At 43.7% G+C, this 26,839-nt stretch overlaps 1 protein-coding gene across 7 annotated transcripts in view; it reads left to right on the forward strand.

The window, feature by feature from the left end:
- TBC1D14 (TBC1 domain family member 14) overlaps positions 1-26,839 on the forward strand; it is a 767,086-nt gene that overhangs the window by 353,620 nt on the left and 386,627 nt on the right. For all 7 annotated transcript variants that reach the window (XM_085642453.1, XM_085642450.1, XM_085642454.1 and 4 more), the window contains one exon: positions 14,311-14,428. In XM_085642453.1, coding sequence (XP_085498579.1) covers positions 14,311-14,428 — 118 coding nt within the window. The remainder of the gene's footprint in view (positions 1-14,310; positions 14,429-26,839) is intronic.

Below are 26,839 nucleotides of genomic sequence, written 5' to 3' on the forward strand. Positions count from 1 at the left end.
CAGTTTGGGTACATAACAGCAAAGGATATTTTTATTTGTTTAGTAGCGTTTGGACCTTGGGCAGTTCAGCGTGTGATGCCATTTATTTGTAACGTTCTACACACTAATAAACGGCACCGTGAACAAAATGCTCAAAAGGTCGGGCACATTTCTGAAATATTTGTCCTGTAAGTTTATTTCCTAGTGGTTACTATCGACGCCTTGTTTTTATAGGTTTCCTGGTGGAACAGGAGTAAGACAGGCACATTTTCTTATAAGGCCGCCCTATAGAATTCTGCTAAGAGATACAGAGCATATGCTATAAGAACTGGACACACTGATTATAGCCCATATAATATTTTCCTGTTGGTTTGGTCCTATGGACAACTGACCCGGTGACCCCATTGTTTTGTTAGCACAGCTTGCTAGCCTTTGGTAGCAGTGAGGCCGGTAAGGGTTGTAGGAGGTGGGGTGTGTGTGTCTGTGAGGGCGGTTGTCAGATGAGGTGTCCACTCTCTAATCCATACAAATTAGCATGTGGTCAAATGAGGCTGGTTGTTTCGTTTTTTACTACAAATGAAATCGACCCGCCCTTGTACAAGACACTGGCTCCAGCCAGGGCCAGTTTTAGCACTGGTGGCGCCCAGTGCAACAGTGTTTTTTGGCGCCCCCCAATGACCACCTCCGCCACGGATTCCCTCCCTACCACCCTTTAACAGTCTCCATAACCACTCCCCCTCAAATGCATTTAATTAATTTTATAGCGTCACTCATAAAGGTGAAGGGTGTCAGATCACTTTGCATAACACACACATTACACAGGGACTATCAATCATAAGTGTGTAAATCAGTGCATAGGAAATGTTAATTAACACAGAGGACAACAAGGGGTGGAGTCACATATTAACCATACAGGTAGGCAGTATAGTTGCAGAGTACTTGGTCTGGAGAAGCACAAACTCTGAATTTAAAATGTAACACAGTGGATTGGGGTTTTCTTTAACAACAATAACTGTTTTGTACCTGAATGAACCCTTTTTGCAACATTAGAATAATGAAAGTCTGGGGAACAAATCCATATTCTCTAATCTATACCTTGAAGTCTGCACACAGTTCTTTGATGACAGTTAACCCCTTCGCCGCGGCAGGAATTCCGCCGCGGCGCTGGGGGGGTTTGGGGGCAGTTGCGGTGGCGCTGTGCTCGTGACGGAACCACTCCGTCACGAGTCACGGGTGAGCTGTGCTCATGACAGAGTGATTCCGTCACATCTCCGCCCACTGCGCTAATCACCCGCACAGGCGGGGAATTAGCGCCGCGTGGGCGGAGCGGCCGCCAACGGCCGCAGCATGACGGAACCACTCCGTCATGAGCACAGTGCACCCGTGGCTCATGAGCGGGGAAGGGGTTAATAGCTCACTGTAAACTGAAACTAACAAAAGGAGGTCTCTCACAAAAGCAGTAAGCCACAGACCTGTTTACATTAAATTCACTTTGTGATCTGCATGGTATATGTTCTTTGCAGCAGGCACATTAACCCTCTGCGCTCCCTTACCATGAATCAAAACTTCCACAAGTCAAAACTTCTACTAGAAAAAACTCTGATCTTGCCAGGAAGAACATTAATCACCGGAGTTTTCTTGACATATTAATTGTTGCCTGAAAATTGCTGGAGTCCAGGAACGTGGCAGGAGGTGCTTATAAGCACAATATAAACTAGCAAACAGGCCCCCCCCATGTGAAGTCCGCACCCTGTACAGTGGCACCCGGTGCTGTGGCACCGGGTGCACCGCCCTAGAGCTGCCCTGGATCCAGCCCCTCTCTAACTGCTGTACACATCACAACACAAGCACAGACTAGAACACTCAAATGGAACACTTGTAAAAACATACTTTGAGCACGTTTGCGCCCATGTTTGGGAACAGCCCAGGGGATGATTTTGGGGCTAACGGTATTTGCCACCCTCTCCCTTTGGAGCAATAGTTACTCTTTTCAGGAGTGCATACAAAAGTGGACCAATATAAACATTTTTTTTTTTTTAAAAAGCCTCTTTTCAAAACGGGAAGAAAATACTCGTTGGTGCAAAACCCCTGCTAGAATGAAACCCATGATGGTAGTTTACATAAATAAACTTAAGAAACCAAAACACAACCTGTGTAGTGTTCTTGGCTTAGGCCCCACACCGATCCTTTGTCATTCTTTCCATTCGCGCTTCCGCCCTTTAAAAAAAATCTTTTCACTAACCTTTCACCCCTACCAGGCCTGACCTTTTGTTTCTATTCCATTACTGCTACTTTATCTTTGAGAAACTTAGGCAGGCGAGCTGGTGTGGAGGATTTTTTGGGAGACCGCTTTCTTATGTTGCCTTAAGTAGCCCCCCTGCCACAGAGTATCATGGGGTTAAGATCTGTTATAGTTTTACGTGGGACATATGCATATAACGATAGGTTCTCTGCATTTCTGACCACAGTGCTGAGACATGAAACTCCCTAACCTTTGTGCACATCTCAAAGTTCTGTTACTCATTCCCTTTTCTACAAGTTGCCAAACTGAAATTTACTTACATAATGTAGTACCTATCGGCTGTCAAACTACCATTGCTTGAAAGGGGACATCTGTTGTAGTAGTGGTAAAACTGACGGACGGCTGTGTTGCCCTGAAAGCTAGTAACCATAAATTTGTATGTGTCACGCCTACGCAGCGTTCATGCGCTGCCTAGGAGGAGACCTTTAGCCATCGGTCCCCTTTTTCACCCACAACCGTGCACGCGTTCCATTGGCTTCAATGGCAACGCGTGCACATGTGGAGATTCACTTGCGGGAGCGAGTGCCACCATATGGTAGCAATTATCGCTCCTGCAAGTAAATCGCGCAGGCCCCCCCCCCCCCCTCCTCCCCTCTGCTGCCGCGCACGCTCCTCCCCCTGCTGCCGCGCGAGCTTGTTTGTATTTATTATTGTACCGCCTAACTTGCGATCGGCCTTTGTAAACTTAGATAGTACTTATGCTGTTTTATTTTGCTTAAATAATAAGCAAAATAAAACCGCATAATCGGCTTTTGTAACCTTTCATGTGTAAGCTATTTTATTTTGCTTAGTATTTCGCATCGTGTGTATGCTGTTTTATTTTGATTATTATTTTGCAATATACTTTATTGTTGTGTTATCTTGCCACGTTATTTTTTATTTATTATTGTGCCGCCTAACTTGCTATCGGCTTTTGTAACCTCCATAGCATAAACACGCTCACTTTCTCTTACTGCAGGTAAGACGTGCTCTGGTGCCTATTTTACCCCATTCCTCCCATTTTTGTGCCTTCTCCCTCCCCGTATCCCCCCGTCCCCGCAGCCCGCCCGCCGTCTATGCCTTCTCCCTCCATGTCGATACTTGAATATGTCATGCCTTTACAGGTCTGTTTCGCCTGCATGGGCTTTATGCCTCCTTTAAGGCGAAAGTGTGCCATGTGTTTGTTATTTCATATGGTTTGGACGGTTGCAGCCATCAGGAAAAGTTTTAAGATGGCACCTTGAGAAGCAACGTATGCACATGCAGCTGTGTGTAAACCATAGACACAAGCATTTGCAATGCAATAGGTCTCGCTTTTACGCGAGTTTAAGTTATTGGCATTGTAAAGGACAATGCGTTTTATTTATGTTTTAAACAACAAAACCTAAATAAGAAGCATTGTCATTTACAATGCCAATAGCTCAAACTCGCGTAAATGCGAGACCTATTGTTATGTTATGTTATGTTATTTTTTATTTATAGAGCGCACAGATGCCACAGCCAAGCGGCATCCCGGCGCTACAAAGGACGAGCAACATAACAGCCAATGTATCCGACCAGCCGAACCCCTAGACCAGAGGAAACAGGAATGTTTTTACAGCTTTCCTGAAAAGAAACAAGTCAGAGATAGATCGAATACTAACCGGCAATGTATTCCAGAGGCTAGCCGCCAAAACACTGAATGAGCGACCGCCCATTCTAGCTTTTTTAAAACGGGGAACTTTAGCTAGACATTGTCCCGTTGAACGTAGTGTTCTGGCAGGAGTATAGTATGATATGGCCTGAGCTAGGATAGGAGGGGAAGACAACTTCAGAATTTTAAAAGCCAGACACAGTACTTTAAATTGTATCCTCTGCCTGACGGGCAACCAATGAAGATAGAACGCCTAACTGAGCAGAACTTTGGCAGCCCGATCAACATTCGAGCAGCTGCATTTTGCACACGCTGAAGGCGTGTGAGCTCTGCTTGATTGGTGCCCAATAAAAGTGCACTGGCATAATCCAACCTAGAAAGGATCATGGCCTGCACTATGAGTTGCCTGGTGGCAGCGTCGAAGAATTTAAAAATAGGCCTGAGACTCTGAAGAACGCCAAAACAGGTACCCGCCACTTTTTTTGTGTGGGGGATGAATGAAAGATTGGTGTCGAGCAGGATCCCCAGGTTCTTCACCTGGGATACTGGCGTAGGAGTTTGGCCAAGCTCGGACGGCCACCAGTTATCTCCCCAGAGATGGATTTCTTTGCCCAGCACCAGCACTTCGGTTTTAGCTGCATTAAGTTGGAGACGATTATCGGTCATCCAACATGCCACCGCTCTAAGAGCACTTTGAAAACTAGAGGCATTCAGCGCAGTGTTCCCATTCAGTGCGACCGCTAACTGAGTGTCGTCGGCGTATGACACCATGGTTAGACCCCATTTGTTGGCAACCTCCGTCAGCGGTCTCACATACAGGTTAAACCGAGTCAGACTAAGCGCCGAACCCTGCGGAACTCCTTGGGAAATAGGGCGGGGAGAAGACTCAAAGGGGGGAGTGCACACTTTAAAAGTACGCTCGGCCAGAAATGAGCGGAACCAGTCCAAGGCAGTGCCATAGACTCCGGCTTCCCTCAATCTCTGGAGCAAAATCGAGTGGGAAACCGTATCGAAAGCGGCACTGAGATCCAAGAGGATCAGTGCCGCCGTCTGTCCAGAGTCTAACAATCCTCGAAGATGCTCAACCATAGCCACCAAGGCTGTCTCAGTACTATGGCCTGCTCTGAAGCCATTCTGGGAGGGGTGAAGGATACCTATATTTAAGAGATGATCAGAAAGAATATTATTGACATGAGCCTCAGCGATTTTGGAGACCCAGGGAAGCAAAGAAATGGGCCGATAGTGTTCTGGTTTTACTGGATCTAATGTAGCCTTTTTCAATATCGGCATCACCATAGCTTGCTTCCATTTTATAGGTACCGTCCCAGTATTAAGAGACAGCTTAATGAGATTGAGGAGAAACGGGAGGCAGAACTCCGCGGATTCCCTAAATTGTGCAGGTCTGAGAGGGTCCTTCGGAGAGCCCGATTTGACCTTCACCACCAGGGAATCAAATTCTTCCTGAGATGGTACAGGAAGCACTAATAATGAACTGGCGATGTCAAACATAGATTCTCCAGTGTTGATGGGAGTGGTAAGAGGGGGAAAGGATCTATAAATCGAGTCCACTTTTTCCACAAAGAAAGAGGCTAGTTCTTCGCAGTGAGCCTGAGAGCCATTCCCCTTTGCATCAGTTTTCCTGTTAGTTAGATCTTTAATAACCTTAAAGATTAGTTTGGTTGGATTTGCACAGTTCTTAAACTCTAAAGAGAAAAAAGAGGCGCGTGCTTTGCAGATAGCTCGATGGTATAGCTTAATGCTGGCTTGATAGGCCTGTTTAAGAGTCGGGTCATATGTCTTGCGCCAGGCTCTTTCTGCCCTTTTACAGGCGACCTTAAGGAGTCTGAGAGATTCATTGTACCATGGGCTAGAATGGCCAGGCCTGGTCTTACTCCAGCCTGCCGGTATTAAAGTATCTAGGGCCTGAGTCACCCAATTACAAAAATAATCATACCCAGAGGTAACATCAGTGGGAGATTCTAATAGATGTTGTGATAAGAACTGATGCAAGTTCTCCAGGTTCAAGTTTCTCCAAGGTCGTTTAAAAACGACAGGTGTAGTGTTTCTGAAAGGAGGGACAGTAGAAGTGATCCGAATATCAATCAGATAGTGATCTGTCCAGATTATCGGTTTGGGAGGCAGTGTTTTCGCGTTATCTATATTCGTCAGGAAGGGGTCCAAAGTATGACCCCCTATATGAGTAGGACCGCGAATTAGCTGATGTAGCTTTAGTGCCTCAAGGTCTGTAAGAAAACTGCACACCGCAGAGGATTGAGGATCATCCATATGAAGATTAAGATCACCTATTATATTAAAGTTAGCTGATCTGAGGGCTAAGGAAGAGACCACCTCAGGGAGAGCTGAACGAAAAGCATCATCAGGACCAGGAGGCCTATAAATAACCAAACCAGAGAAAGTGAACTGGGAGGTCAATGAAATAGCAAAGTGCGCACTTTCACAGCCCACTATACTAACATCGTTCCATAAACAAGGATAACATGTCCTTACCACAGCCGCAATCCCTCCCCCTCTAGAGTTACGGTGTAGAGTATACATAGTGTAATCTATAGGCAAGGCAAGGTTTATCGCCGCCGTAGCATTGTCGTGTAACCAAGTTTCAGTTAGAAACAATATGTCCGGTTTTTCATCCGTAAGCAAAGTAAAAACATCTAAATAGTGACATACTAGGGACCGTACGTTCAAGTGGAATATTTTAAAAGTAGTTGGTCGATGAGAGACCGGAGGACAAGTTGCAGTGTGAATGGTATTGGCGCTAGGTGGGGGCTGTAAGGCCCTGATACGCGTGGGCGTTGGAAGCTCAAACCTACACCCAGCGCATTGTACAGGTCCGGAAAGAGGGTCGAGAGCCTGATGCCCGCACCCACTCACCCTATTTCTGTAGCTACGTAGGCTATTAGCCGACAGCATGCTCCGCCTCCTGCGTGGCCTGCCCTAGCCCTGCCAAGGCGCGGACTAGCGCAGACGGGCAGGACTCTGGCGCGACTCCGGCGCAGGGAAGGCGCCCACCACTGCGCGTCACCGCTGCGCGTGCTGATGGCTGGGTTAAATGCACCGTCGACGCCTAAACTGCCCGCCTACTCCCCCAATATGGCGGCCAAAAATGACCCGGCAATTTCCCAAGCCAAGATGGCGCCCGCAAGCCACCCACACTTCCCCCAGTGACTGGACCCGCAAAACAGCGGTGCTGATTCAAATTTTAAAGTGCAGGTAAGCGGATCAAGAGGATCTAAATACACATAAGAACAGGGTAAAGAAACAATACACAAAGCAAATATAAAAACGGGAGTTTTTTTAAAATTATCGAGATAGCGCTGGAGTCAGAGGCAGGTAGTAGCTCTGTCACCTTGTGACACCGTATTGCACTGCAAATGCTTGTTCTAGGCGACTGAGATTGAGCAACCAGAAGCAGTAAACACCCTTTGTGAAGGCATCAGGCAGGCAACTGTGAGCTACTCTGGCCTTATCAGCTTGCTATTGAATCCAGAGCTAGACAACGACCTTCTTCATACAGAACAACACTTCTGTTCCACTATCACAAATCATGTGATTAACTGCATGAAGCAACAACAACCCCCTAAATACGAGCGTACAAGATGTGAGCTGAAGTAGCAGCACTGCTTCCCCTGATAGCTTCCACCCGTGTGACCGGTGCAAAGGGCACACTTCAACCAATACCGTGCTGAGCTGCTTCCACTCAGACAGGTAAAACACAAGGCAGTGTTTAGAGAGTTTGTTTGTTGCTCTACAAAAACATTTTACAAGGAACAATAGCTGCCGAAACAAACTCCATTGCAAGATACGAACTTGAACTGACCTACAGGTTCCCGCTTTTAGTGTACCTTGTTATACCAAGTAGTGAACTCATACGAACGTGAGTGGATTGTAGCCCTAACCTTTCCTGCATTACCATGTCACTGTAGGAAGGTGGTAGCTGGCTTCGCTATTCTACACTACTCTAGAGGAACAGGAAATGCCACCATTGAACTAGGACACTGATGGGTGTGTAAACTTTAGGAATTGCTTTTAAAGGGCCCTGTAGCTGAGCCCCGGTACTGTGTGTAATATTTTGTTTTCCTGTTCTCTTAAAGGACTTCTTTTTTTTCTAAGATGAGCACTGAGCTGAACAGCCTATCTGGCCCCTGGACTACATCGAGAAGCACTGCTTGTCTTCGATAATCAGAGAGCGATGTGCGAAAAGGGTGTACTTAACCCATTTTGCAGAGCCATAGTAGGAAGGACACCAGAGGCAAACCATCCCAGCCACCTGTTTGTAGCCCATGGCTGCCCAATGCTCCCCCTCCCCACCCGAACAGGATTTGACCCCAGTGTTTCTCTTTCTGTTCCTCCTAGTTTATTATTGACTATTCTGCCCTCTTTGTTTTGAAAAGATCCAATAAAATTACAACTCCTCTGCTTTAGGCTATTCATGTTGTTAAATGCCATCTCTCCCTTTAAGTGCCTCACCTGCAACTCGGATCTATATTTCAGAGAGAGGGCCCTCTGCATTTGCATGTAATACCATAATATGCAATTTCATTAACGTTTTCGAGATAATATCGTTGAATTTGCTTGGTATTTACCTGTGCTAACAACTATGAACTGCAGAGGTACAGATCAGTCATTACATGGGTTCTGGTCAGCTAGATATTACTAAACCCACACGTTACTAGAGGATGTCAGATCTGGTGCTGAATGTGTTATGGAAATGTGTGTATGGTCCTCCCTGTGATTCATGTACTTCAAGAACGTTGGTAGAATCTGTCGTGGAGTTTAGCCTGTTGTCAGAATGAATTCTTTACTTAATGTGCATCAACACTGTAATAGAATTCAATAAACCAACTTTTAAAGAAAAATAACAATGTGTGGTAAGAGAATAAAGTGAAAGTGGGACATATTGCAGGACAGAAAAAGGTTTTCCCTGGTGGAGAAAGCGTTAAATGTGTCAAGGCCAGTTTCTTTTACTCTCACATATATGGATTTTCCATAGGACTAAGTTTATTAGTAGAGATGCAACCATGGAAAACTACAACTTACCTATTTTTGGAGATATGAGAGTCCTAAAAGTTAGAAATCCCCTTAAATTGTAAACCAAAGTCTTCAAGCATTGTATGTCTTACTTTCTCAAAAGTGAAAGTGAATTTTGATCTTTATTGGAGTGGCAGAGCCCTAATGCAGCCTCACTGTGGTTAGTGTTCCTCTAGAAAGTATTATGAGTAAATGAATAGTTCATAGTTCACTTTACTAAGTATTAGTCAGTGGTTTTATAGAACTGGTAACAATCAAAATTGTGACTTGACATTTTTTGTTCCTGCAAGTCTTTTGTGTTGTGTACAAATACCTCTTCCAAAAATCAAGACTAGTAACTTGAATGTTCTTGAATTGCAACTTTCTGTGGTTTACACAGAAAAATAACATGCAACCTTACTGTGCCAAAAAAATAAGATACTAGCTTTTTTCTCTTTTTGACCTTCACCCTGCATACTGCCAACCACAGACCCGCTGCACTAACTTGCCATTATCAAACCTGTTCTTCACATCCTCACCTATAACATACACACTTGCTGCTTACCGGTCACCATGATCTGTAAAACTTCAGTAATGTTCAATTTATTTCTGCACACCAACCTAAGCACCTTAGGGCCCCAACTCTCCGGAACTTAGGGGCTTAACCTATAGTGCTCTGATTTCTATACTTGCATTTCATTACATAGCTAGCAGATCTGTTCAGCAAAGAATTTGTCACCAGACTTGACAGCTCTCTCCCCCTTACATTCTCACTTACAAACGTAAGTAATGCTAAAGTCATTTGCCCCCTTTGCCATTTTGATAAAGGTAACCAGTGATGAACCATTAAGTGCACAGACCTTTCTGGGTTTCCAGCTACTTTAAGCAGCTGGATAAACTGGTAAAACACTGAAGTTTGTGTGTCACAATAAAAACCTTTTCCAAATTCTGCAAGGGAAAGGTTTTAAGACTGCAGCATCACAAACTGACACTTCATTAAGTTGTACTTTTGTTTTTTAGTATGATAGGTTTGGTTTGTACTACCATGATATACATACTTTTTTCAGTTGAATTCAGGCTCTGATATTATACTGTTAAAATAACTGTGTCACTTGAAGATGAGTATTGTAGCAACTTCCCTGTTCCACTCTTTGATTCTTAAATCTTACTACAATATTGAAGTCCTGCTTCTTTTACCATGGATCTTGAAAGTATTATATTTATTATACTCAGTCAGACTTCTGTTCCATTATTATACCTCATACCTCGTTTTCTGGGTCCACTCACTTACCGTTGGTCCTTCAATGGACCTTTTTATCCGACTGAGAGGTGATGGGATTTAACGTTTATATCAATCAAATTCAATCAACAATGCAACCCATTTGGCTACCCAATTAAGACCAAGAAATGGTAGCTAAGGTTAAGAAGGTTTATTACAAAATCAGAATCAAATTAAGATGCGTGACTCTTAACCCCATGCTGTGAAGTTGCAGAATAACAGGCAAGCCCAACCTAAAGAAGAAATTAAAGTGGACCAATATTAGGCAAACAAGTAATCCAGTTACAGCAATACAAAAGATCAAAGGGAGTATCTGATGCTCAGAGAAGAGTCACAAGTGTTATTGTATATACCTGGATAAATCTAAATCACCTTAAGTAGAGTTCCAGCTAAGAGGCTGGTTCCAGAAAACTAAAGGATCTCAGTAATCCGGCGTTTCCATAAAGGAAGTAAGGGCTAGGCAAGGAAAAAATAAGTAGGAAAGTTGTCAGCATTTCAGAAGCTCAGTCAAGAGTCTTCTTGGGTCATGCAAATGAGTATTAGTTTAAGCCACTCAACAAAAAATCAAGAGAGCATTGAGATTTAAACCTCTCAAAGTTTAGGGAAACTGCGGTAGGGGAACCGGAAAGGATCTGCAAGGTATTTAGAAAGAACCGGACTCTCCAGGAGTGAATAAGTTGTAGTGGCTTTATGAACAACGCAGCTGGTCTCAAATATGGCATGACCAAGTAAGGTAAGTTAGTGGAGTTATATTAAGGTGAAGTAATGTTGAATTTCTACAGTTACTCGACCAGGAATTCTGAAGTGTATATGATGCCTTTTAGACACCCTCCAAATGTGAGAGTACAGGGGCCTGGACGGTAGTTCTGAGAGGAATAGTTAAATTTTCTTTAATAGTCAGAGCGGGTATCAGGATGTCTTGGTCTTTAAGGTGATGTCTCTTTGAGGGAGAAGTTGGTGTTGAGGGTGAATACGAGCAGTTTGGCCTGCCTTTGGTGGTTGGTGAGGGATAAAGCTGACAGATTGAGGTTGTCGAGCAAGTTTTGAGCTAGCTGTTTGTTGGCAAAAAGGAGGAATTTTGTCTTAGTGGAACAGAAGATCAGGAACATTCTGGATATTGAGTACTGAATGAGCTACAGGCAGTTCGTGAGTTGGTGAATTTATTTATATATTTTATCTTTTAGCTGTTTGTTTGTAGTGTGGACCAATCCCAGTGGGGTAACAAATGCAAAAAGAACTATTGATGGACAGAATGCAGAACAATGTCATACATTCACCCCGGTACAGAGATCTGGGCCTAAATCCATCGTTTTTTTGCTCACCATGCCATTCCAGTTTGGACCCAGCCATATGCAAATCAGTCTTGACCTTGTGCACAATGGGAACAGGCCAGGTCCTCCCTGGACTGGAAACCAGCATCCTAGGACCGGTTTCGGGGTTTCACCCCTCTTCAGCCAGGATAGCTTGATTCCAGTGGCATGGAGAGCACGGGACTCACGTCTGAGCATACCCGTCCCACTCGGGGGGACAAATGCAAAAAGAACTATTGATGGACAGAATGCAGAACAATGTCATACATTCACCCCAGTACAGAGATCTGGGCCTAAATCCATCGTTTTGGCTTGGCAGTTCGGGCTGGACTATTCCATGAGACACAGGATCAAGACTGATTTGCATATAGCCAGGTCTAAACTGTGGTGGCATGGTGAGCAAAAAGAATGATGGATTTAACCCAGATCTCTTGACTGGGGGTGAATGTTTTGATTTGTTATGCATTCCGTCCATCAATTGTGTGTCTTTTGCTTTCTTGCCCTAAGTGCGCCAGGTATGCTCAGACGTGAGTCCTGGGCTCACTGTGCTACTGGAATCAAGCTATCCTGGCTGAAGTGGGGTGAAACCCCGAAACCGGTCCTAGGATGCTTGTTTCCGATCCAGGGAGGACCTGGCTTAGCAGCTCGGGCTGGACTGTTCCCATGAGGCAAAGGATCAAGACTGATTTGCATATAGCCAGGTCTAAACTGGGGTGGCATGGTGAGCAAAAGAATGATGGATTTAACCCAGATCTCTTGAATGGGGGTGAATGTTTTGATTTGTTCTGCATTGCGTCCATCAATTGTGTGTCTTTTGCAATCCCAGTGGGGTGACAGCGCTTTACATAAGATTACTTTTATACATAGGTTACATTTGTTAAATAAACTTTCTCACTTGCCAGATGGTCCTTGGAGGATTGAGGGCATCTATACATGTAGTGTGTCTCTGCCTGGGCAGAAATACAGCTCGGCGTGCAGCCACACTGCAGGGACTAGTGTCTCAGCGATGTTGCTTCAGTAGAAGGCTAATCATCAGTACTCATTGCTGGTAATACAGTGGTGTTCTTGGTCTCTCCAGGCTAGAGTAGTGGTTCATTGGCCACCGGGAGTCACCCTAACTCCTGCTCCATAGATCCAGTTCAAGAAACAGAGTGTAGAACATAAAAGCAGCCTTTGCACACAAGGACAGATTCATTTCATGTAGTTTCCATGGCACAAAAAACAATAAAGAAAAGGGGAACCAAACTTGCACTATGTTTGCATACTGTGGAATACTGACTTGTATGCAGGTGATTACATACAAATACATTAAGAAGCACTGTCATTGATATCAAGCAGAAGTGTAATTAGAAAGCAATTAGGTACAGGTGTGTGGTGTTGGAATATTCTCATTGATGAGTAGAGTTTCAAAGGGCTCTGTGTATTCCTCTCTAGGCGCAGACCAGTCAGTCCAGCCTGAACTGTAAAGACAAGTCCTCAGATCAAGATGGGGATTACAAGCCTATAAAGGAAATTTAACCTCATTGGCACACACTTTGGAAAATTCACATGCTAGTTAATTAATTCAGACGTGTGCTTCATATAAACTGGAACAAAATCACAGCACTGTCCTAGATTTTGAAATAAAACAGCAGTGTTACTAAAAGAGACCCAGACGTGATCTGCCAAAATTAATGTAATTATCAGATAGAATTTTTGCATTCCCAGGCTGATTATGGCCTATGTAGATGTCATCCTTGAGGGATAACCTGAATCTTGTAACACACAGTGAACACTGGATCCACTCCTGATAATCAGAGCAGTGCTGGAACCTTAACTGACACAAAGTATAGCAGAAGGCCAAATTGAACTAGAGTATGCTAAATCTTTACTGGTCTAAAAATATAATTCCTAATCCAGACATATCCGGGGATTGGTTACTTTTAGAGCAGGTTTCCTCCAGTGTTCCTGTTTACAACCGTCCTCGACCACGCCTGTCAGACTGTCGGGCAAGTATTCAGCAAGCAAGGTGGGGTTGTACATTCTCATCAGTGGCCTATAGATGATGAGACTTTTGCATAAATGAGTACGTACTGAATGCTGAGTGGTTAATTCAAGACTAAGCTCTTTCTCTGCATCCATTTTAAGTGAGCATCCAAATGGGTTGCTCTTGTAAAGAAGCACATGTAACCGTATAAGCACTTATTTAATGCTTATCCTTTACAAATAAATCCGGTGTCGGCTGCACATGGGCAAGTGTTACCTCACTCCCACTCCAATAATGAAGATGACTGAAATGGTAAAGGACAACCAGCAGCATTTCTTCATAACTCTACTCTTAACTGATATTAAACGTTACTGCATTTCTGGTTGTCATTTTGGATACCCGTGTTTAGCCTCTTGCCGACAAATTCCAGGCCGGAAAGTGTTTATTTTTCTCTTATTTATGAACATTGTGCCTGGCATGCATAGGGAATGTATGTTCATGCGTGAATCGTCTTAGTGCTCATTTGTGCCCTTCGTTATGTGATTTATATCTTCTGCTTTTAGGGCTGGAGTGTCTGTTAGTCCAGGAGATCCAGATTGTTGCTAGATTTTTAGGATTACTACTGATGTAAATTAGCTCTATTAATGTTCATCATGTGAATGATTTTTTTAGGTATATGTGCTGGACCTAGACTTCACAAACCCTATTTTGAAGGTTCAACTTCTTTAATTGATTAGAAAAAGGTTCAGTCCCTATTTGAAAATCGATTAATAAGTATTAAGTGCTTGCTGATACTATTAAAAAAAAAAAAAAAAACACTAATGTTTTGTTCTGCAGGAATGTGTTTGCTAGAAAGAAAAACTCGACAACTGAAAAACATGAATTGGGATGGAAGCTGTTCGGGAAAGTTCCCCCTCGAGAGGGAATCCAGAAAGACCCAAAGAAAATACAACAGGTACAGTGAAGGTTACCTCTAGCAAGTAAACAGGCGCCGCTTTAATCTCTGGCGTCCAGGCTTGCTTGCAGTTTGCTTATCTACCCTGCTGCCTGACTATTCTAACACGAAGAATGTTATCTTAAAATTTACAGTTAAGATTTTGTGGTTGCACTTTAACTACGTTTCTAAAGTGGCTGGTTTTCAGTTTTTCCTTTCACTTGAAGCGGTTTTATGGATACCATATCTGGTTTTTAGTTGAGTAATAGTAATTAGCAGAATTTTGGAGGGGTGATCCAGATTTATGAAAGCGCAAGACGCAATTTCGTGTGGCATTTATTTTTTTGTTTGAATAAACCCGGTTACCCTTTGCTGCCGAAATGGGTCTTGCACACGTTAATATTATTTAGAGATCGTATGGGCTGTTCTGGTGCGGTTCCATTTGTAAAATCTGGCTTCCGCTACAGAAAAGCAAGTTTCCAAGTATGCAAACTTTATTACTTGATGGTGCAAGTCTGATCTTTACAGGGATTAAGGAACCACATCGTAGTTGTGGTCACAACGTGATACAAGATTAGGTTGGCCTAAATTATTAACCAACATGATCAGGTTTTGGAACTCTGTTAAGAATGCTAGATCTGGTGTCGGGCAGAGCGCTGACGTGCAAAGATTTTACAGCGAATATGTAGGAGAGCAAGCCTTTGTTTGGAAAAGGCTTTATAATGGGTAGAATATAGTAAGCAGTTTGCATTCTTGCGACATACACATTTACAAACTCTAGATTTCTGGGGAAAAAAATTCTCTGAGAAGTCAGAGTTGAACGTCCCTGACTGATTGTTCAAGCTATCCTGTCCCCACCACTTCACTCTCATAATGATGTCGCCCTCCATTTTAGGTCTAGCCTGGGCAGCATGTGCTGCTCTGCGAGGCATGCTGAATTCAGGTAGGGACTTGAAGCTCCACCCACTCCCCCCCCCCCCCCCCCCCCCCTATTTTTCATTGGCTTGTGTCATTGTCCACTGTAAACTGTGGCTGTTCATTAGTCAATAGGCTTAGTAGTCCCTCCATAGTACCACCTTGTCTTATTTTGTAACCTCCCCTGGCGACACGCCCGTTACGTGTGTTACTCGGTAGGCTGTAATTACAGCCACAAGCACAATTTTTTCAAATAGCTTTGTCCTGCCTGCTATTGGGTCTCTCTCTCTCTCCTAACGCACGGGCGCTGGCATGCAATGCAAAAGGTCTCACATTTGCGAGAGTTTAAGCTATTGGCATTGTAAATGACAATGCCTTTTATCTGTTTTAAAAACGACATGTAAATAAAAGGTATTGTCATTTACAATGCCAACAGCTCAAACTCTCAGAAATGTGAGACCTATTACATCTCTAGACTTCAAATCTGCTGCACCCTTGGCCATAGCCTAAGACAGTGGTCATGCTAAATTGGTCTGCACACACTATAGTCTTGAAAAGGTGATACTCGCACTTTTGCCCACTACAAACTACCTGTCTGGGGGAAGCATTTTTGTAACTTTAGGCTGTGTTAAAGCATACAGTGGAGGGAGCTACATTAGGGCCAGTTATCTAGTAATGGGTACACTTGATTTTGTTATTTATTGAGTGGCAATGTTTGCAATCCGTATCTGGATTACATTTGAAATAACGAGTCCAAAAATCAGAACAGGTCCTTACAGAAGACTAATGGCGATCCCCTGTGGGTGCGCCTATCCTTATGGTTACCATAGATGTTCCAGGACATCTGATTGGTTGTACAATGGATAAATGTTGCCCATTTAGAGTTTACACATCACAACCCCCACACACACACACACTTCTTGCTCCATCTTGCTTTTTGTGCCCCCAGAATCTGTAGGGAAGTAATTCATAAGGGTCCCACCAGAGTTGACCAATTGAGAGCGTACCTATTTGGTGTTTTGCAGTCATCATGATTGGTGAGAAACATGGCAGGCTTTCTCTACCCAGCATCCTATTCTAGGAGGACAAGTCTGTCCCAACCTGATTGGTTATATTTTCGAACTGAAGGAATGCAATATCCCTCATTGCCATTGTGATGCTTGCCAATGGCTGAGGGCTAAATAAATAAACTGAACCATTCTGCAAAAGAGAGATTTTGGTCTCCTGCTCATCATGCCTGTGTGAAAGCCCCAGCCAGCACATGAAGGCGTAAACACCAAGACAGAGCGCCAAGAAGCCCTCTCTGCCCCCTCACAAGAGCACCGACGAGGGCTTCCCAATATACATAAAATGAAGGTGAGCCAAGTCCTGAATGCCGGCTCCTCTTTGTGCCGAAGCTTTTCTCACAATTCTGAGGCCCCTTCACCCCATCTTGCCTTTTTGCTGGTAACCACTAAACTTCCAGTGTGAGATTGAGCACAAGTCTATCACAGCCCTCATTGATGCCTGCGGCAGAGGAAGTGCCCAGAGCCACAGTTGGGGATTACCTAAGCCTACCATCTTGTCACCCAGCTGAATTGTGCGCTAGCCGGAGGCCCAAACTTTGAGAGGGAGTATGCGTTCCTTGTTGCGTGTCCTTTATGTAGGATGACCCACACTCCAATTTCCACTAAGGTGTAGACCCCCAAATGCACCTTTCTGTGCTAAGACCTCATCCTTCTGCATACTGATCCGATGCTGCAAGTACCTTTGTGTTGGGAGATAGCCATTTTCCCCATATACGATGTGCATGTGGTTATACTTTTAAAAATCAGCATAAAATAATGGCCACAAACCCTATTTTAAGTGTTCTATTTTTAGTGGAATGATAGTGATCCTTGTTTCCAAAGAATTATGAACAGTGTTTGTGATCAACTAGTGATTGTAAAGGATTTATATAGAATGTGACCCTGTTTATATTATTGTTTCCTTTGTGATGCTTTAACTTGTTGCCGACGTTTCTATAGCACCTCCTACCATTATTTGTAGCACTTTGTTGACGTGTCACTGTTACATTAGTTGCATTTGTATAACACCTTCTGACAGTAGTATATAACTGTAGTGCTTTCTTAATATAGATATAATTTCGTATGGGTGTTGGATTTTCCTTTGTCGATTTATTTATGGGTGTTTGATTAGCAGAGACTTATTACATTCCTAGCTAAGTAATGAGTCCTGTTGGTTAATGTGAAAGTAAAATAAAGGTCAATCTGCTACGAATTTTTGTAGTTTGATAACCGGATGGATGGATGGAAGTGAGAGGACTTTTTTTTATTGCGACAGTTGGTTGTCCATTGGTTACCGTTTCCTGGACAACATTATTAGCCATGTAAATAAGCTACTTTGTCATGTGTGCTATGTTTAAGATCATTTTATGTGAATGGCCCCAAGATGTAAGCTAGTCTTATGTGGGGAGCAGGTGTATTGCCAAACAGAAGCCATGTGTTTTTTAATTCTATTCATTGTTTCAGCCGAAGCACATGCGTAGTGCTCCGCGTCGTATTAATTATTTTTTTCCAGTACATAACAAACACCCACCTCAGATGGAGGGTTAATATTTTAAGGGGCAGTGTGTGTATACAATTTAAAGCGTTACTTCATGTTGCAATAACCTGACAGCAGCATGTTGTGATGTGACGAGGAAATTAACGCGTGGGTGGTTGATTGTGATGTGTGCTTGCAGAGTGAGAAAATACTCAAGACTTGTCCTAAGTCTGCCATTGGGCACATTGAGGATCCAGAATTATTCTGGAGTACGGTCTGCCTAGACTTCACCGGACCCATGCATGGCGTTGGTGATGAACTCAAAAATGCGTTGGTCATGGTAGATGTCCACTCCAGGTGGCTTATTGTGCATTTTATGCCTGAAGTCACTACTCGTAGCACCATTGAGCAACTTAAAGCGGTTTTCAAAGAGGAAAGTCTACCACATGTCCTGGTCACTGATAACGGGACCCAACTTGCCTCAAAAGAAATGAGATTTCCTGGACATGTGTGGGATCACTCACCATCGTACAGTTTTGTAAAACCCCCAAGCTAATGGCATGGTTGAACGGGCTAGCCGTCTGGTCAAGGGTACTATTTCCATGGCCATCCAGAGTGGGAAGAATGTGAGAGTGATGGTGAATGAGATGGTGTGGGCGCATCAAACTACTGTGTAACTGAGTCTTCTCCATTTGAGAAAATGCATGGGAGGAAGCCAGGCACCAAATTCATACCTGCATGGCTTGTTGCCCCCACTACTATTAATGTGAAGGAGGTTGTATCCAGCTCTAATGCTTCTATGATCTGTGCCGGTGAACTAGTTAAAATCAGGCACGGAAGGACTGTCAGAGGTCTGTCTAAGTTTTGGGGTCCGTTCAGAGTAAAGCAAGTGTTTACAAATTACGTTGTGCTCAATAATGGTGACAAGTGGAACAAACGCAAGGTTGCGTTGTTTTGCAAAGGTGGAGGAAGATGGAATAAAGCAGACAGTAAAGACATTATTGATTCTAAGAACATTTCCAATGACTTCTGGCTTTTGAGTGATGTTGAAAACTGTGTTAATGACAGTGTTGTGGGTGGTGACGGTTGTTCTTGCCCGCCTCTGGTGGAGCACTAGACACCCTTCCCAGTACCTCTTCCCTTCCTTCGGGGGATGAGTCCGCACGTCCTGGCCGTGACCGACGACTACCTTGTTATTTGGCTGACTATGTACTTACATGATTTATTTTGTTCTTTTGTTTCATGCATTTTCTTCCTTCTTTTTTTCTTCACCTTCATTTCCGTCTTTGCTCTGCTGTCCTTTCAGGTGAAGGGAGGGGGGTGTGTTGTGATGTGTCTTCTCCTTTTTGGACTCGGCTGCGTCCGGTCCCTGCATTCCGTAATTTAGAATGTTCATGTCGCGGTGTTCTAGAGCGACAGTTGGTGTTAGGCTGGCGTGAAGTAACACGTCTTTCTTGCTGCTTAGAGGATCGCCTTTGTTTAGGGAAATAAACCGCATCTGTTTTGATCCTGTGTACGGTGTCATCACCACACAGCACACATAAACTAGTTGCAATGTCTCAGCATTTAGTGTTAAATTTAAGTTGATCTAAATAGCCGAAAGGGAGCAATGCTTTGGCTTCTATGTACTACATCAACTAATTTTACAGAAAAACTGGATGCACTGGCTATTACAAGAAATCTGTTGACCTCTAGCCCATTTCCAGACCGATCTACAGTTTTTAAAAACTTTTCATTGTTAAAGTTGCACACAGTTGATTACAACAGTAATATATCACATCAACAGCATTAAATCATCTTTTCCGCTGACAAGCAGGGGTACATTATTAGTTTACACCCTCCTGCTGGATGTCTACTGTCGGGTCTCCCCCTCCCGGGGACAGTTGGGGTACATGTTTATCCTCTGAAAATGTTCCATTTATTCCAGATTTGTTCCCATTTCCTGGGGCACCCCTTTTTCTCATAGACTGATTTTTCTGCCACATCGCCCAGTCCATGTCTCTCTCCCATTCCGCCGTAGTGGGCGGTGTCTCAACTCCCCTCTTCCTCGCGATGTATTGCACAACCTAGTGTGACCAAAAGACGCTCCTTACTAGTGAGGTCAGTCGATCCCCATTTATTGAGCAGACATAATTGTGGTGTTTGTTGCTGTTGCTTTCTAGCGCCGTTTGTAGCTGTGTCACTATTCCGCTCCAGTATCTCTGAATATGAGAGCAACTCCACATGATGTGAAAGAACGTACCCTCCTCCCCGCATTGTCTGCTTGATGTGTCCTCTTTTCGTTTCATTTTTATCATAGTGTTACAGGAGTAATATGTTCTGTGTAGAACTTTGAGTTGTATTAGTTTCAGTCTAGAGCTTATGGCGACTTCTTTGGGTGAGGCGAGCGCTTCCTGCCAGTCCTCTTCTTCTAATTCACCTAAATTACCCTGCCATTGTTCCCGCAGTTTTGTAAGGGGATCTGGCATGGTGTGCAATAACGTTTGGTAGATCTTTGAAATGGCTTTACCCTCAATTTGGTCACATAATAATCTGTCCTCTAACTGGGTTGATTCTGGAAGAGTTGAGCCTGACGGGTGAACCGACTTGCTCTACAGTTTTGAGTGGACATGACAAAATATGGGGGAGGTAACGGGTGTGCTCTGTTACCAAACCTTTGTGTGGAAATAACCTTAAATACATCTAATCTTTAACTGCAAGTGCGAAGTCTTCCTTGAGAGCATGTTTGAAGACCTGCATCAATAGCATTAGAATTTGTGCCACAAGTAAGAATAACATTGATATACTGTCTTTTTGCATTGTACTGATGAGCAGAGTGGTTAATAATTGACTGGAGTAAAGTTGGAAATACCTTTTTTTTTCTCTCTCAATTTCTCGTGTTATTTCAGATTGATATTTTAGAGTGTCACACTTTCTGCAGACAGTAGTGCCTTCTTTGTTAGTTTTTCATTTTAATATTTTGCATCGGGAAGTCCATGAGACGTCGCCTTTAACAGTATCCAACCATCCACTCCCTTTCCTATATCCCTTAAAAAATGTACGCAATTGTTGTTCAGAAAAGATGCTAGGGCTACTGGAGAGCAAAGTTTGGGTAGGTTCAGTACTGTTGAAACTGAGTACCTAAGACATGGCATGTAAGGATCTAAGTGTTTTAACGCTTATGCCATTAGACAGAACGATTTAGAAAACTGCTTAAGAATGCCGTATTTGATTTCAGTGAAGATCAGGCAGAAGCATGTAAAAAGGTTGAAACAAACCATTAATGCTGCATGTTTAAAAACAGTTAAAATACATAATGTGCTGCTGTTGGTGCTAGTAATTATGGGGTCGGGTCTGGCAGTGTTGTTGCTGTGAAGTGAGAATGTCTCAGGGCTCAAGGACGTTCAGGGAAACCAAGTGCAATTACTCTATTATTGAGAGAGAGTTCCCTGCGTGTCCAATGGCCGTTAGGCTCTACAGGATTTTTCTTTGAGGGGATGAGATTTTATTTCGTGAACCAACTATAAGCCATCAGTTAACTAGTTAGCTCGCTAATAAAGGCAGAAGTAGAAAGGAAATCTTGAAACCCTCAGGATCGGATGGAGAAGTAAATGGATCATATTGGGGCTGGAATGTCTCCTTAATGGTTCCCAGTCATGTCTCATGTCCTGCATTTTCGAACTGTATCGGTTATCCTGGTTTTTGGATTATGGCAATAGCTGTGCGCTAATCTAGTGTGTGCTCAAAGATGTTGGCTTACCGCCAGCCCACCATAGGTTCTGGACTTGTCCTCGACCTGGAGTGCACATTAGACAAACCTCACAGCGGCCCCTGGACAACAGTTCCTGTAGTTGGGTTGAGAATTGTAGCTTAGTGGTAGCAGAATGCCGTGTTTTGTAGTGATTATAATTTTTACCTGTATAGTGTGAGAGCATGCCTATTGGCCCACTCGCCCAAAGTTTTGCTACATACAGTGAACCTGCAATCTTAGTGCCAATAAATGGTGTGCATATATGGGTGTATGAGCAAATCAGAGTTAGAGAAGTAACCAAAACATTCTTTACTTGTGGTATTTGTCCATTAAATATTCAAGAGCGGAGCAAATTTCGTTTTCTTATCCTGTAAAGCTTGCACAAAAATATAGCAATGTCTAATTTTAGGTTGGTAGTACTAATCCGTCATACTCTCAAACAGTATTTGAACAAAGCAGGCATGTCTTTAATCAGTTCATTATACCAGTAGGATTCATCAATGACAAATAGATTTTCATACAGAAAGACCTCTAATCCAAAGTTCATATAGTCAGTCCATTTTATAGATAAACACACAGTTCCTAATCAAAACCAAAGGTCCCGGTATAAGTCAAGATATGTTTCAGTTTTCTTCCTTTGCAGCGCAGAACAGTGGACTTATTGAATTAGTGACTCGGCCTATGCGTTTCATTTTGGAAGCCTTCGGCTTTTTCATATGCACAAGATGGCAGTCAGGTTGCTTTCCCAGACAGAGGATGTGTATTGCTGACCTTCCGCATTACGATGAACCAGATTATGATTCCCCTTCAAAACACAGAGGACCCAACCACACCCCCAGTCCAAACAATAAGCACACTACCCACACCAGAACCCAGACTTGATAAAATCTTACTCTCACTGCAACAAGTCAAAGATGACCTCTAAATCCTACGTGACCTGATTCTACTTCAACCCAGGATCAAACGATCTGACCAGGACTCCTGGACAAACCCCACAGTAACCGCTCCAATTACACCCACCAGCTGCACCCACGTCCCCTGAAACATCAGCCCCTAAGATGGAGAACAGTTCCTTACCCCAATACCTCAACCTATCCGGTCGGAAGGAAAAATCTTTTATCGACCAATGATATAATCTCCTTACTCCTCTCCTATGATCTCTCTCAGCACACCTATAACACAATGCATTCATAAACATTCCTCAATCCAAACCATCCCATCCAATACTCCGAGTTACAAAGCACAACACTAGGGGTATAGTATAAAATAACCTTATGCGAGTCCCCCTCACACAGAAACCCCCACCCCCATCAAGACATGTCTCAAATGTATACTTCTAAACTGTAGATCAGCTTCAAGACATGCGGCTGATATAGCCGACCTCAGGCTCGCTCATGAACCTGACCTCCTAATTTTGACCCAAGCATGGCTAAATGAATTGTCTTCCCCCATCCTCGACATACTGGTACCCCCAAATCATGATATCACCAGATTAGATAGAACTGATAGGCCATGTAGTGGTATTGCTTGCATACATCAGGACAGTCTCTCAGTGAACCGCTCACACTTACCGGTATTACCCTCATGTGAATACCTCTGTCTAGACATCACTAGCAATAACAAACTAATATGTTCACTGCACACATTCTACCATCCGCCAGGTGACAACCTCACCTTTATCGAACACTTCATGAATATCTTGACTACAAATTCTGGTCACCAAAATACTCAAATATTCCTCAGAGACATCAATCTCCATTGGAATGACGTTAACGATTCGGCGGTAAACAGCCTCAAAGCCTTCCTCTCTGACTTTGACCTCACCCAGATTTGTAACAGCCCCACACACGACAAAGGCTCAATACTAGATCTGGTCATTTCCAAGGCTAATTCCATTCAGCTTGAAACTATCCTCCCCTGTGATTGGTCTGACCACCATATCATTACATTCCTCATCAATGAACCAGTAAAAGTATACTCTGCACAACCCACAATTACTAAAATATGGAAGAGGAATCTAAAAAATGCTGGCACCAACTTAATCACAACCACTTGTGCCAATCTCCTGCTTCCCCCTAAAGGCCTATCCGATGTTCGAATTGACTAACTATTACTTTCATTCCATGAACTTGATATTAGACACAGCCGCTCCCCTACAATTGAAGAGTGTCCACAAAAGACTCAAAACCATGGTATGATGGTAGACTCAACGAGGACAGATGAGCCTAAGATTAATTGAACACCAATGGAGATCAGCACCATCTCCTGACCATCTCAAGCTGCTAAGAACCATGAGAAACTCCTACTATAGAAAGATCAGATGATCAAAAGCAGCCTTTGTTTAGTATGCAATTAGACCAAGCTAAGAACTGACCCAAAAAACTATTTGAACTAATCAAAACACAATCTACAGGTTTACCGCACGTCACCCCCACCCAGGCCAACCCGGGCACACTACCCAACTGCGAAGAATTTACCTCCTTCACTATGAAAACAAAGTCTTACCTACTTAACAACATAATGACTCTTTCTGACAGTCACACGGACACTTCATCTCTCCCTCCAGGAACCCCAATCGTTTGCTCACCAAAGTATGACCTCAAAAATAACACCTCTTGGTCCTCCTTCAATACGTACAGTGAAGATACCATATTCAAGGCTTTCATTGCTTTGAACCCCTCCAACCCCTTGATTGACCCTCTTCCCGCAAATTACCTAAAAGACTTCATACCAATGTTACTTCCACTATGGACCAAGATTATAAATACCTCTCCACTTTAAGGAATCATCCCAGAAATCCTTAAATCTGGGCAGGTAGCCCCATCCGAAAGAAACCAATGGCAGATCTCTCCTACTTAAATAATTGCCGCCCAATATCCAACATCTCAACTCTTGGAAAAATTTGTTCACACACAACTTAGCAACCACATAGACCATTTCAACCTGCTCAATCAATACCGACTTCCGCGCAGGACACAGTTCGGAACCAGCCATGACCCCAGCCGCGGTCGGTAGTAGGAGTAACTGCAGGGCGGTGACGTGGGGAGGGGGAGGGGCAGGGTGGGAGGTAGTAAACTATGAATTACGGAGGTTTACAGGTAAGTTAACATATACATTAATAAAACGAATTTCGTTGCGTGCACTGCATCGCATTTGGGGATGCAGTGCACGCAACGAAAGGCCATACATCACAACACACCGAGCTACCTGACCCAGAAACTGGTGCTTAACTGTGTTAATAGATCCTCCAGGAGCTCCAGTAACCTTCTACTGAAACCACAACAGTTTGCCAAGAAGAAAACATACAGCCGGGTATTCTCGGGATTGCTCCCAGGATTTGGAATACACTGCCACCAGTAAGCAGACTGAATCCATCTACTGCATCTTTAAAAAAAAAAGTGAAATCTCTTCTCATGTCCAAATTCACATGAACTATGTATATAACTCTTAATAAGACTGTTGTTCTGTATAGTACATATCTACGTTGTTTGTTTCAAATATATCCCCTTGTAAAGCGCTCTGATACCCGTAAGGGTCTTGTTCGCGCTATATAAAACCTTCAAATTAAAATTTAAAAAAAATAATGGTGGAAGGGAACCCAGATACTGAAGTGAGGAAATGGAAGCAACCTGTGGAGGGATCCAACCCAAACCAGTTCTGAAAACGTAGACTTGGAATCCTCAAACCCTGTGTTCCAACATTATGTAAAAATGGGAGCAGATGACCTACTTGTTGTACCAGTCCCAAGTTTTCTTCAGCTTAGGATGGGATAACTAGTAGAACATTGAAAGGACTACTGCACAGCCAAGGGCTGGTGTCTTACTTTCAGCCACCTGCTCAGATGTGGGGGCCTATATCTTGAAGGCCAAACTGATGAAAGAATTGTTCACGTGTCCGGATACCCAAGAAACTCTGCCTCAGTGAGTGAGAAGGAAAGCACCAACCCTGCAGCAGTGGTGGTCCTTGGGAAGGGCTGTAGTAGTTGATGCTGGTGCAGGGATATGTTCAACAGTGACTTGCGACCTGAGCTTTCAATGCAGATTTTTGAGCAGCTCAGTCAATGCTAATGCAGCACTGCCAAGTTAGCCAGGTGGTATCTGGTTACTATCCCCTTTGTTGTGGACAAGGCACTAAAGCTTGTGTGCTTGATTTTATGGCCTGGTTTTGGAATGGATAGGTAATAGCCTCTGTTACCAGTTATGTGTCAGTGGACGGTGTGACTGTGGCCCGGTCAGTTTCGGCTGTGTGGGCCAGACCACCTCAAGGAAATAAACACTGCAATCCAGAGTTGCCCTCAACGGTACCTCTGTAAGTAGAAAACCTTACTCTGAAGATCTGAGGCAGCATCCTTTGTGGTACTATGTGCTGTTGACCGCTTCTGGCAGCTGTGACGTGGAACGGCTCAGTGGCTGATCAGGGTACTGCTTCCTTAACCCAAGACGTGCCCTGGAAGAATCAGTCGTAGTAGGCCCACACCTGGAAAATAGGACTGCCAACTTCCACCTGGGGAGAGATCTGGGGAACTGACCGGAATCCTTCCATATTGATGACCTCGGACCTGCTGTATCCTCTAGGTCTGCCTGTGGGAGAAATCATTGCAGCTCAGAAGAGGGCCTACTAGAGTGCTGTGTGGCCAGAAAGGTGAGAATTCAGGTGAAAACATAAAAACATGTATGCTATGTGGGACTATGTAAGTTATCCAGTATTAGGGTATCTTTCATAGATTCACATGCCTGAATCATTCCCCGTCGTCGGGATGGGAGTCACCGGTAAATAACAAAGCAATGTCTAGAAGACATAGAGTAACAGGCCCCAAAGGGCCTTAGCTTAGCAAGCTATCCACGTCCTTATGTAAAAAGGACCTAAGTTTGGCCAGTAACCAATCGGCTAGCACCACCCTCTAGAACCCTCCTGGAAGGAGCTCTAGTCCCTCAGATTTTCTACCGCACGTCGTGCTAAGGGAGTCTCCACTGAGCTCTGCTCATTGTTTCTGGATTTCCAGTGTTTTCTACTCAAAACTTTCTTGATTTGTCATGGCTGATACTCCTAAGAAAGGACTCTTTAGGTCCTGTGCTTCCTGTGGGAAGAAACGGCTTCACGTGGATGATCAGCATAAGGACTGTCTTTCTCTGTACCCCAACCACAGCGCCAAAGACTGCAAGGTATGTCGTACCTTTTCAACTAAGACCCTGAAGGATAGAGAGGGGCGCCTTTTAATCTGGCTGCAAAGGCTGAAGGACAAGGACTCTGTGGTGTCCTCTGAG

This window comes from Triturus cristatus, chromosome 2_2 (genome assembly GCF_964204655.1).
Source record: "Triturus cristatus chromosome 2_2, aTriCri1.1, whole genome shotgun sequence".
NCBI classification, from domain to species: domain Eukaryota; kingdom Metazoa; phylum Chordata; class Amphibia; order Caudata; family Salamandridae; genus Triturus; species Triturus cristatus.